Source organism: Callithrix jacchus, chromosome 6 (genome assembly GCF_049354715.1).
Source record: "Callithrix jacchus isolate 240 chromosome 6, calJac240_pri, whole genome shotgun sequence".
In the NCBI taxonomy this organism is placed as follows: domain Eukaryota; kingdom Metazoa; phylum Chordata; class Mammalia; order Primates; family Cebidae; genus Callithrix; species Callithrix jacchus.
Window position 1 is genome coordinate 151,303,991 of NC_133507.1, and position 13,371 is coordinate 151,317,361.

The 13,371-nt window shown below is 38.4% G+C and overlaps 1 protein-coding gene across 50 annotated transcripts in view; it reads right to left on the reverse strand.

The window, feature by feature from the left end:
- Positions 1–389: 389 nt before the first annotated feature.
- Positions 390–13,371, reverse strand: part of TRIP12 (thyroid hormone receptor interactor 12) — a 160,270-nt gene continuing 147,288 nt past the window's right edge. For all 50 annotated transcript variants that reach the window (XM_078328785.1, XM_078328783.1, XM_078328777.1 and 47 more), the window contains 8 exons: positions 12,126–12,240; positions 11,683–11,837; positions 10,547–10,711; positions 7,575–7,739; positions 4,767–4,880; positions 2,388–2,482; positions 1,777–1,880; positions 390–927 (listed from right to left, as the gene is read on the reverse strand). In XM_078328785.1, coding sequence (XP_078184911.1) covers positions 731–927; positions 1,777–1,880; positions 2,388–2,482; positions 4,767–4,880; positions 7,575–7,739; positions 10,547–10,711; positions 11,683–11,837; positions 12,126–12,240 — 1,110 coding nt within the window. In that variant the 3' untranslated portion in view covers positions 390–730. The remainder of the gene's footprint in view (positions 928–1,776; positions 1,881–2,387; positions 2,483–4,766; positions 4,881–7,574; positions 7,740–10,546; positions 10,712–11,682; positions 11,838–12,125; positions 12,241–13,371) is intronic.

Here is a 13,371-nt window from a genome sequence, read left to right on the forward strand (position 1 = left end):
GCCAGTAATACTCTCAGCTATATTAAAACTAAGCTATAAGAAAAGTCTACCTAGTTACAAAGACTGAATTCTATTCAATATATTTCAATCCAATGAATTTTAAATTAGATCTTAGCTGGAGAGAACATGGGACAACAAAAGCCCATGGCTAACGAAAATTTGAGAACTGAGTGTTGCATAGAAAAAAAACAAAACAAAACTGTGAGCTGCACAGACAATAATGAATCAGGGAGAGGAAATCCGAGGAAAGTGAAAAGCACATAGAGCTAGTCTACTGAACTACATTTGTCAAATACATGTGAGCTTTAATTTCTGTACTTATGTACAAGAGTTGTCTTTGGAGGAAACCAAACTGCAGACTTAGCTAGATGGATACACACAGCCCAGAATTAAACTGCACAGCGACATTTATTGTTCCAGCCTGGAAAAACATCCCTTTTTTAAATTTCACACAGCAAAGCATGTTAAAAACTTCACTCATCAAATAAATGATAATTTAAACAATAACTTGCTAAAGAAACCTCATCACAACAACGTTTTAGGGCCTGATCACTTTAAGTCCATGGGGCCATTAATGAATATCAACCAAGTGTCTCTTTATAATCTGCAAGCCGTTTTTCCTACAACAAGAAGGCGTAACATGTTTCCTTGACTCAGGTGATACATAAGAAAAGAAATCATGATTTGTTTCTTTTGCTGTAACAGGCAGACACTGCATTTCTTGTTGTGATCAGGAAAGATGGAACGACTGCTGCCCTTCTCTTGCTGCTATCAACAGTTTTTCACGCATTATCTCAATGCTTGAATAGTCCGGCAACTTAAGATAGTTCACACAAGTCATTACAGAGGGCAAGAAGTCATCTGGGTTTTCTGTTGATTCAAACGTCTTTCGGACAATTGTCAAAGGTGGATTCAAACTCCGGAATCCTGATTAAGAGAAAAAGAAAGATGAAGAATTTAAGTTTTTAAAAAGCACTAACTGCTGTACCATACAATATTACACACAAGGTATTCTTTCTTGCTTGGTAACTACACATTCAATATACATGAAGTATAAGGAACACCCTTTATTTGTCATTTTAAAAATCAATGTATAACATGGAGGCAACTGTTCTTTATGCCTTTTGATTTTTAAAATGGAATACCCACAGTGGTTCATGCCTGTAATCCCAGCATTTTCGGAGGCTGCGGTGGGCCAATAGCTTGAGTTTGAGACCAGCCTGGACAATATGGCAAAACCCTATCTCTACAAAAATCCAAAAATTAGCCAGCCATGGTGCTGTGTGCCTAGAGTCTCAGCTATGCAGGAGGCTGGAGCAGGAGGATCACTTGAGCCCAGGAGGCAGAGGTTGCAGTGAGCCAAGATGGTGCCACTGCACTCCAGCCTGGGCCACAGAGTGAGATCCTGTCTCAAAACAAAACAAAACAAAAAGAACAGAATACCAATTTAACTTACATTAAAATTCAATCTGAAAAAACAGATTTTAGAATCCATTCTCGTCTAAGTCAACTAAGAGTTTATAATGTACAAATGGCCTAGAATTTTATCTAACCAGCATTACACGTACATGAGGAATCCTACTTCAATATGTTTAAGACATTCCCTATGAATTGCCCTGCCAGTGGTCTCAATGTACTGTAAGAAACATGATGACACTGGAATAACTAAGAGGCACTGCAAGTGATATAAAGAATCTCTTGCTTATGGTACCGAAGTTTCACACCCACAAACACACCAATAGGGGGAATAAATGCTAACATCAACATCATACCCACCTCCAACAGGCAATCTTGGGCTACCAGTCACAAACTGGAGAAACAACCTCTGCTGCTCATTATCAAAACTACTGAGAATCTCAAACAAAAACTTCACAGCCCGACTATAACAGAAATAAATATACCGAAATTATTTCATCAGGTTAGAATAGTTTTAATCACATCGCATCACATCACTGACTGTAAACTTCTCAAAATTAGATGAACACTTTTAAATTACAGGTATGCTTCCATTATAATGTACAGATTTGTTTGTTATGACTAGAATTCAAATGGAATGATTATAGTTGTAATATGTGAGGCTTGATCTGGTACTATACAGATAGTTCTGCTTTAATATATGTAATAATGTGGAACAGAATTGAATCTGTCTTCACCAACCCCTAATATTTTCACAGAAATACTTGAGAAAGTTAACTCTTGAATCTCAATTTGTCATCTTGAGAGAAATAAGGCCAAAAGAGAAGTAAGTATGCATCCATTAACAGGTAGACATTATTTTAAAATGAACCACTCCAACTTTTGTTGTTTACATATGTGTGCGTGTGCACACACCCCCCTCTCCGCATTCTTTAAGATCAATAGAGAAACTGGAGAACCCCAATACTTACCTGTCATGAGTATAACCGTGATCAGGCCTGCAGCATTCCATCAGTGTCTTTGCATCCCAAGTGTCTGCTTTACTGCCACAAAGGAGCTGATCCAGCTGTGAGTTTAAAGGTAAAAAGAATTACTAAAGAAACATCTGCTGACCTGAGTAAAAATAAAGGTCTACGTGTACCACACAAGAATATCAGTCTCAGTACTAAAACCTTCTGCTTGGGCCCTTTCTTTCTAAAAAAAAATTGAGAGATTCCATTTCCTTTTTAGCTGTACACTATTAAGTACCCTGCCCATCTGCAAAGACTTGGTTCCAGACAAGCTGTTCCTCTTAAACCAAAAACACCTGATACTCTTGATTTCAGTTTTCCTTTCTTCTCATTACTTTAGGTGTTTTAAATTGATAATCTGCTTTTAATCAGGGAGATTTTATAAATCCTGGCTTTCAGAAACACAAAAGTATATAACAGATCCCAAAGGAGAATATTGAGCTGGAGAAAGAAGTGGGAGAAACAAGCTGAACTAAGACACAGCAAATGGGTAGGTCTTTATGCTTTGTAAAGAGAAGCACGTCTATGTTACACGGTTGTTTGTATGGGGACCAACCTAAATATTACCAAATAAATATTAGAAAGCAATACATGTTTTCATGTCCTTAGAAAATCTAACATCAGTTTCAAATTAAAACCATGTCTTTCTCTGGTTAACTGCTGATTTGCAGAAGACTGTATACTTTGAGAAAATCCAATTTGAGGCCAATGAAATTTAATACCTATTATATAATCCTCACTGTCCAGTATCATACATATATTCATATACATATACATATATATATTTGTTTTGTTTTTAAAGACAAAGCCTTGCTCTGTTGCCCAGGCTGGAGTATAGTGTGCAATCATAGCTAAGTACAGTCTTGGTCTCCTAAATTCAAGTGATCCTTCAATCCCAGCCTTCCAAGTAGCTGAGACTACAGGTGCATACCACCACACCCAGCTAATTATTTGTATTCTTATTTTAGACCTGGTCTCACTATGTTGCTCACACTAATCTTAAAATTCCTGAGCTCAAGTGATCTTCCCACCTCCATCTCCCAAAAGTGCTGGGATTACAGGCTGAGCCACTGTGCCCAGCCTATTTAATTTTCATTACTCTATAACAGGGGTCATCCCAATTTTACCAATGAAACAGTCCTATCAGATACAGTAACTTGAATAAGGTTACATAGCAAATGGTGAGGACAATGATTCAATTCCAGGTGACGAGCAGTGCCTATAAGTATCAGGCACACTATATGCTTAAAAAAAAGTAGTAAATCAAAGTAGACACAAATATAACTGAGATAAAGATGTCAATCAAAAATCTGGTACAGATTCAGTCAGTAATGAATGTACACTCTAAAGACAAAAAGATTTTAAAACTGAGGGAAACTGGACATGTTCTAGAGCCTTTCTATGACATCTCACTCCCAGTGAGCACTTCTTTTGAGTTGGCACTTCAAATAAAGATGGTGATATGATTTGGCTGTGACCCTACCCAAGTCTCATCTTGAACTGGAACTCCCACAATTCCCACGTGTTGTGGGAGAGACCCCGTGGGAGGTAACTGAATCATGAAGGCAGGTCTCTCCCAGGCTATTTTCATAATAGTGAATATGTCTCATGAGATCTGATGGTTTTAAAAAGGGGAGTTTCCCCACACAAGCTCTACTGTCTTGTCTGCTGCCATGTGAGAAGTGCCTTTCACCTTCTGCCATGATTGTGAGGCCTCCCCAGCCACGTGGAACTCTAATGAACCTCCTCCTTCTGTAAATTGCCCAATCTTGGGTATGTCTTTATCAGTGATGTAAAAACAGACTGACAGAGATGGCTAGAGAAACCAAGCACATAAATCCATTTCTTCCATTCTCAGAAGTATTCTATTTGGCAATTAGATAATCTATAATACTTTCTTAAAACTTCAAGGACTAACTTTGGGAAACAATGTCTCATCAAATCTAGGAGGTTTAGTTAAAAAAAAAAAAAAAAAGTCAATCCCCCTCCGTGTCTCTTTGCTTCCACAGAAGTACAGAAACATGCAGAACATGCCACACACAGCAGAAGTCCCCATTCTCCACCGAATGGCACTGAGGGTCTCAGCTGACAAAGATGCTTTGCTTACTCTGTCACGCGTGGACCCTACTCCCCCAGTCTCTAAGAGGGGACACCTATTTAACAATCTTCCTTGCTCAGGAAATTTCCTTGTCTTTCCCAAACATCTGTCCCCTGCTATCAAACCCCCATTGTTTTGTTTTTGTGCAAATACAGTCTTTGACTAGGCAGCAATAAATACTCCACTAAATTTATAGGTACAGAACTTGAAATGACCATTTCTTTTAGATAAAAGCTACTCACTTCCTCTGGGTAGAAGTATTGAAGATGACTGAGTGGGAAGACCGATTCAAATCCATCTCTGAACGAATCAAATTGCCTAGAAACGCCTTCATTTAGTGCCCAGAATATAACCAGCTGCAAAAAGAAAGTTTTCAAAAAACTGTGACAAGATTTCAAATCTCTTTACTATTTAGTATGTGGCAAAGTACAATGAAACACTCTTCTGGATCACTTTATAAAAAACTAACAAGTCATTCAGTCTGTAAAATATCTGCTAGAAAACTACATGAGTAAAAGGTCAGGTCGACATCTAACGTGGGGGCCTGATCAATACCAAAATGTAGAAAAATGCCATGTGCATTTATATTTAGTGTGTTTTAAAAATCCATTTATGGGCCAGGCATGGTGGCTCACGCCTGTAATCCCAGCACTTTGGGAGGCTGAGGCAGGCAGATCACGAGGTCAGAAGTTCAAGACTAACCTGACCAACATGGCGAAACCCTGTCTCTACTAAAAGTACAAAATCTAGCAGGGCGTAGTGGTGTGCGCCCGTAATCCCAACTATTCAGGAGGGCTGAGGTTGCAGTGAGCCAATATTGTGCCACTGCACTCCAGCTTGGGCGACAAGAGCAAGACTCTGTCTGAAAAAAAACAAAATAAAAATAAAAGTCCACGTATGTAAAACCAATGGTTTACATTACCTTACTATATGGGAATCAAATGAAAATGTCCCAAGAGGATAAACTGTTATTGAGAATTAAAGGTAATGCTTGAAGAATCATAATTAGCCACTATTGATGATTTTTATTTTTTTGATACGGAGTCTCACTGTCACCCAGACTGGAGCGCAGTGGCACGACCTTGGCTGACTGCAACATCCACCCTTCCGGTTTTGAGCGGTTCCTCAGCCTCCCAAGTAGTCGGGACTACCAGCATGTGCTACCACGTCTGGCTAATTTTTTATATTTTTAGTACAGATGGATGTTCACCGTATTAGCCAGGATGGTCTCGATCTCCTGACCTTGTGATCCTCCTGCCTTGGCCTCCCAAAGTGCTGGGATTACAGGCGTGAGCCACCATGCCCGGCCCAGGTTTTTATTTTTTAATGTAAAAGGTTTAGTTCTAAATCCTGTTAAGTTCTTAGAACCTAACCTGTCTGTGGTGTGCTTCCTAGCAGAAGTAGGCAAAGCCTGGAAGTGAAGTCAACATGCAACTGAAGGGTAAGAAAAAGCAACTATTATTGGTCCAATGTTATCTAGTCATCGCTGACTTTGGGTAACCCACTGGGTAGAGAAACAACATTTTCAAATAAAAATGAAAACATTATTATTTTGTTGATAGAAAGTTATCAGCATTACTATAAATTATCTTCAGATAACCTTAATCTAAATATTAACTCATTATTTGCTAGTAAGATGGAAGAATAGCTTTCACCAAGTCAGAAGAAACAGGATGAGAAGACAGTCCCACTGAATATTAAAAAAAATTACTTATAAATCACAGAACTGTTAAGTAACAGGGGATTATGGTTATTCATATTATTGGCTTTTTGAAACAGCTCTGTCACCCAGGCTGTAGTGCAGTGGTGTGATCTTGGCTCACTGCAACCTCCGCCTCCCAGGTTCAAGCAATTCTCCTGCCTTAGCCTCCTGAATAGCTGGGATACAGGTACGCGCACCATCATGCCTGGCTAAATTTTGTATTTTTAGGAGAGACAGGGTTTCACCATGTTGGTCAGGATGGTCTTGAACTCCTGACCTCATGATCTACCTGCCTCAGCCTCCCAAAGTGCTGGGATTACAGTTGTGACTCACTGTGCCCGGCTGGTTATTATTTAATCTGTATTCTCTCTCTCTTTTAAAACCGATGAAGAAACTGAAGATGAAGTTTTTCAGAGGCTCCATCTAAAGTCCCACAGCAGGTCAGTGGAAAAGTCAGTTCGAGGGGTAGTGGCCATTCTGACCTAAATCCAATGCCCTTTCCCAATGTCAGGAATAAACCAAAATAAACTTTTCAAACATTGGTAATAAGGAACTATATAGTTGTAATTTAAAATACAATTTGCATTCAGTGTAAGATTATTTTTCTACAATTTAGCAAATATAGTCAAGCATCATATATACATATTTTTAAGAGAAAGGCTCTCGCTCTGTCACCCAGGCTGGAGTGCAGTGGTGTAACCTTGGCTCACTGTAGCCTAGAACACCAGGGCTCAAGCGCCCTCCCACCTCAGCCTCATAAGTGGCTGGGACTACAGGCTCATGCCATCACACTCAGCTAATTTTTCCATTTTTTTGTAGAGACAAGGCCCCCACTTTGTTGCAACGGCTGGTCTTGAACTTCTGGCCTCAAGTAATCCTCCGGCCTCCGCCTCCCAAAGTGTTGGGAGATTACATGCATGAGCCACTGCACCAGGCCCATAAGTTAGCAATTTGAAAGGAGTCACCAAACATAGAAGTGTGCACTGCATGTGCCTGGAGTAAATTCTGTCAACCTAGCTGCCTTGACGGAAATGCAAAAACGCAATTAATAGTAAGAACATAAATGATCTCTCTTTTCACTCATTTTTTTTAAAACTAAGAAAATGTAGTGTTATTAGTTTGAAGGCTTGAGGAAAAATAATTCAAGGTTATATAAGACAAGAAATATCTGATACGTGCACTCAAGAGCACAGAGAAACTAGGACCTCGTAAAGCAGCCTTCATGCAGTGGACCTGAGGATGTGGCAGGTCTCAAGCCACAGCATATGCAGCCAGAAGCAAGGTACAATTGGGCAAAGTCCTCCATCCTCACAACTGGCCTACCACCAAAAGACGCACAGTTACATACTCTTAGATACTCCTCTAAATTGTGGATAGTGACTGGTATATCCTTCCCTCCTTTCTTCAGTTCAATATTGGGAAACCCTGGCAAAGTGAAATCCAGTCCTAGATCTTCAACAGAGCAGCCATTCATAGTCAGGGTTTCTAATGCATACTGTAGACTCTCTTTGGTCTAAAAAACACAAATGGGGGAGAAATGGTGTCAAGCAAAATTAACTCAGTTTTTTTGCTTAAAAAAAAAAAGATATCCTAATAAAGTTGATGGGTTCCTTTAACTCTTGGCTAATTTTTTTTCCTGTCATAATTTACATATGAACAAGTCACTAAGATCACAAAGGAAATAAGTGTTAAGAAAAGAGAGATGAGCCAGGCGCGGTGGCTCACGCCTATAATCCCAGCACTTTGGGAGGCTGAGGCGGGTGGATCACGAGGTCAAGAGATCGAGACCATCCTGGTCAAAAAGATGAAACCCCATCTCTACTAAAAATATAAAAATTAGCTGGGCATGGTGGTACGCGCCTGTAGTCCCAGCTACTCGGGAGGCTGACGCAGGAGAATTGCTTGAACCCAGGAGGTGGAGGTTGTGGTGAGCCAAGATCGTGCCATTGCACTCCAGCCTGGGTAACAACAGCGAGACTCCATCTCAAAAAAAAAAAAAAAGAAAAGAGAGATGAAATGCTTCTTATGAGCTGCTGCTGCTGCTCAATTTAAGCACACGCAAATCAAATTTCACAGTAAGTGCATAACAGGTTGCATACTAGTTAATTTTAAAAATGTGAACTCCAGAACCGGAAAAACTTTTCATGAATTTTAGGCTAATCTTGAATTCAATACTGTATAAGTATACAGCAAATACTGACAATAGAGTTGGGAAACTGTAAATACAAGAAATGTACTATATCTAGTCATAGTAATTCACTTTTTCTCCCTGCAAAGCTCAAGTCTACAGAATACCCAGGAGAGGCTTCATTCAATCACTTCCGGTCTCTGATACATAACAAATTTGTATCCATGCAGCAACACTGTGATTAAAAAAAAAAAAGGTTCCACAAAATCTCTAAGAAAAGACAAGCAATATTCTGTAAGATGATGATAAAAGCAGTCTTATTACTTGCTTTTTTAAATGTCTCATATTATGAAAGTAATTTTTTTATTTTTTTAAACTTATGTAAATTTTTTTAAACTTAGGGATCAAAAACCAACATACAAAAATGCAAATTCCATCTAAAAATGAAGACATCAAGCATAGGGGAAAGAAGACAAATGACTTTCCAAATTGGAAACGCCTCCATTTATGAAATTCCTGTAGGCTAATAATTAAGGTACAGAAAGTTAGTCATTTAAACTAGACATGGTTAGAAGTTCTGAATAATAAGTCATTTTTAAGAGAGCAAACTAAATGCTGTTTAGGATTCCAAATAATTCAGAATACCTAGGAGGTGGCATATTACTTAAAGTGAATAGTCATTTTTATTTATACTTTAATAAACAGTATACTTTATTAAAGAAACAGGATGTGTTTTTCAGAATGTCACCATTCTCTTGTTCACAGTTGGTTTTAAGTCAATTTCTGGGGTGTGGATTCTGTGCCACTCATTTTATACTTTTAAATTGACAACATCAGGAATAATAAAAGAACAAATATCAAAAACAAAACAAAACACTACTAACAAGAGAACTGTGGCAGCATTTGTCTCAAACTGCATTTGAGACAAGCATATATAATGGAGCTGCATGGTGCGTAGGCACGCAGACAGCCTGGCTTTGAGTTCCTCCTCTGTGTTCTCTAGGTGTGTGACCTTAGGCAGGCTACTCAATCTGTCTGCCTTCGTTTGCTTACCACCAAAATAGAGGTAACAACAATACCCCATTCACATATGTAAGGTATCTAAAACAGGGCCTCCAGTTTTACTTGTTTTTTGGTTCCTCCTCCTCTTTGTTTTGCCATTATTTACCTAAGAGATAATCCTAAACAACACTGTAATAGTTTAAAACTTACCAAGCTGCTAAGTGAAAACAAAAATGGTTCTAGAAGTTCTAAAATGACAGATTTTGTACAGAAATGGTGGACCTAGCCTCCCTGAACCACAATTTTTCTCTTAATAGACTTACTTTTCCAAACAGCACCAAATAATTACCAATTAATATGGGAAATAAAGTGAATCTCCTTACATATCTTCTAATTAAAAGGCACTCTAAAATTTCATCCCTCACGTAAGATCCTCTCCAACTCATCAGGAGAGGTGTCTCTCTCCCTCACTACAGAATCTCAACTTGCTATTCTTACTTTATTTAATTTATAAAATAAGAACTAATTTAATATTGGTCCATGTTACCAGCCCAAACAAGCTTTTTGGATCTGTGCCACAAAAAAAACAGAACTCTGTTTTCTTCTAATACCAGATATAGAACAATTATTAATCTCAGATTGAGTTAAATAATTTATCTACTGTTAATTGTATACATTAAAAGTATACGGTAATGATACAGAGTTAAAGGTTATCTATGAGATGTCTCAGAGAAACCAGAACATGTATTACAAGAAATAGTTGTTGGCACTCACTGTGACTTTTTAAAAATATCTGCCTGAGATCTCTGTAAACAAGACTGTTCATAAATTAAACTACCTTTCTTGAAAATAAATCTGGTCTGAGAATAGTTTTACTGATTCAAATGCTTACTAAAAGATGATATAATATCTGCCCAGATACACAGTATGTCCATCTAAAATTTAATTGAAAGGAGTCCTTATTTATGGTTTGATTTAGAATTACATTTTATTTGCTAATCAAGATGTTAAAACCTGCTGCAAATATAGATGTGACACACTGTGAAATCATATGCCTTACTTAGTATAAAAGAATTAAAATCTAAAATAAAACATTACTATAACAACTGAGTCAAATACAAATCTTTAACAAAAACCTTGTTTTTCTAAAATAAAGATTTAATCCACTTGACCATTTCTTCTAGGCCTACCTGGGATTTATCTTGTTCGAGTCTTTTCTTTTGTCTGACAATGTCTTCTAGGTGATAAACTGATCTGGCTACAACCGGGTCGATGTCAAACAAATCATGTGATGTCAGGGAAGTTTCTTGCCGTAGCATCCATTTATAAAAGGGTAAGCCAAGGGGAAGGTCCACCTGAAATGGAGTATGCATAACATTTTAACTGTCACACTGAGCTTCCAGCATTACCTCCATCTAAGGCACTTCAGGAGATCATTTAAATATTAATAGGGCAAGTAATACCCAAGGAAAAAAAAAATTCTGTAGTCAGGAACTATTTTTCCCACTAAACAAAATTGATTCTTTCAATTTGGGGCTCTAAACATTGTGAAATATTTAAGGAATTTTTCAATGGTGGACATTTTCTCCTTAACACATTTTACATGAGACTCTGAAACACCAAGAAGTGCTTGAAGAAATGTACTCTTGTTTAGATTAAGTACATGCAATTCCACTGTAGTCTATATTATTGAATATTCCACAGCAAAAAATGTTTTGGGAAAAAATTTACTACATTTAAAAATAGAAAACTAAACGGAACTTCTAAAATAACTGATAAACTGCCCACTCTTCAGTTAAAGTGAACTTGTCAACTTGGCCACAGATGAAAATGTTTTAAACATACTGACAAAGTGCCTCTGAAAATGTGAGAAGAGTATGGTGGCTCATGCCTGTAATTCCAGTGCTTTGGGAGGCCAAGGTGAGAGGACTGCAGACATTCAAGAGAAAAAGAAATGAAGAAATGTCCAGAAACATTCCAACCTTTATGAATACTGATCACTTGGGTTACTTTCACAACAGCACTCTAATGTAAATGTATTCAAGTTTAGTTACATGCACAAACTTTCATACCGAATTATAAAGCTAATGTCAAACTTTGCCCTGGGAGCTGGTAGAAAAACTTGGAATCTTGGACAGTAGGACAGTCTCACCCCCGCCCTAATGAATCAGAATTGGCATTTTTAACAAAATCCCCAAGTAATTCATACGCATATTAAAGTTTGAGAAGCACTGCTCTGAAATACAGCAGTAAATACAGGGGACTGAGGTACTTGTGCAGAACATTCTACACCAAAATTGCAAAAAGCAAACCATCCTAAACTTACCAATCTGAAATCCATGATAGCCTTGGCCATTAATTTTCCTAAGAAGCGAAACTTCATCTTAACCTTTGCAATATGAGCTGGCTTAGCTGTCCTACCAAAGGGAAGCGCAAATAGGCCCTGGAGGTTTTGAATATACTTGGTCCCTTCTTGGCTTCCTGAAAAACAAGCAATTCACCAAACTTGAGATGCTGTTTCCAAAAACAAAACAAAACCAGGTAACTAAGAACATTTAAGAAATTAAGTATTCTCAAAATTGGAGCGCAGATCACTGAATGAAGTCCTCTAGAACTGGACAGGCCTTCCCTATTTGATAAATGAGAAAACAAGAGGCCAAAAGAAAGCAAGCACAGTTGTCCATTAGAAATTAAATAATTTAACAAACTGTCAGAGTCCATTACCTGATCTGAGTAACACAAACCAACCAACTTACAGATAGGCATTACCTTTTGGATTGCTAAGAGTTACTTCTTCACCTCTCCAAAGACCCAAGTCAGCTCTTTGTAGTTCCTGAGATACAAGTGCATAAAACTCCAGTGTAGGCCCAAGACCTGTACCAACCTACAGAAGAACACAAGTAGAATGATTTCAAATTTTAGAAACTGTGCTTTTTAACTGCCCATGTCCTGAAAATGCAGACATTAATGGCAACTGTTTACCAAGACGCATTAGAGATTATTTCCCAAAATGTCCTGATTAGATTTATCCTTTCAATTCTGGTCTCCTGGAACAAGAGCTAGCAACTTTTATTATTTCCTACCTGCTAATGCCCCAACATTTCAGTTGAATGGTTTCAGGTTATACTCACAGAAGTGTCCCTGTGGCTATGTATCTTCCTTCAGGGAACAATATGGCATTGTCTGTGTATGGATGTCTTTCCCCTTTTTCTCTTTAGTGAACTGTTACCCTAAACCAGCTCAAATGTCACCCTCTCAAGGGGAAGGCTCCCCTGACATCTGCTCCCAGTTAATCTGCTCCCTTTTTCTTCAGGCTTATTTTTCAGCTACTTAAATACTCACTACATTACAGTATATGCTTGCGTATTTCACAGGACAACTGTTTGGTCACCCTGTCTCTTACAGTATGTGACACATAGTAGCCATTTAACAGAGATATGTGCAATAAAATACAAATAATGGAAGGTCTGAATCCACACCAGCACAGATAGGACTGAGCCTCACACAGGACACCAGTGCTGCTCAACTCCCAGGGTGCACCAGAATCCTCAGAGCTTTATCAGCATGCACACATAGGGGTGTCCACCCTGAACATTCTGATCTGGCAGGTACAGCTTAGAGCCTGCGCACTGGTGTTACTAAACAAGCTCTGAGGTGACTGCGGAGTCTGGAGTAAAACCAGTCCTGATGTGGACACGCTTGAAGCAGTGTTCACAGCTTGGTCATTCCTTCATGTTCTGCCAAGGTCCCACGAGATCAGACCATAATACAAAGATATTCAGGTGGTGACAAGTTCATATCATAGGTTATATGCTAAATCTAACTGTAACCCTGTCAAGAAGGCAACATTTCATATATAGATTACTCGTGAACAAAGGGTACTATTTTAACATTATTACAGTTACTTTAAAAAATGACCCACACTAGCTTAAAAGATTAGAGGTAGTCCACCAAATGTTTAACTCTTTCAAAACAGAGATCTGCTTGGACCTGGTGGTGTTTTCCTGATTAACCC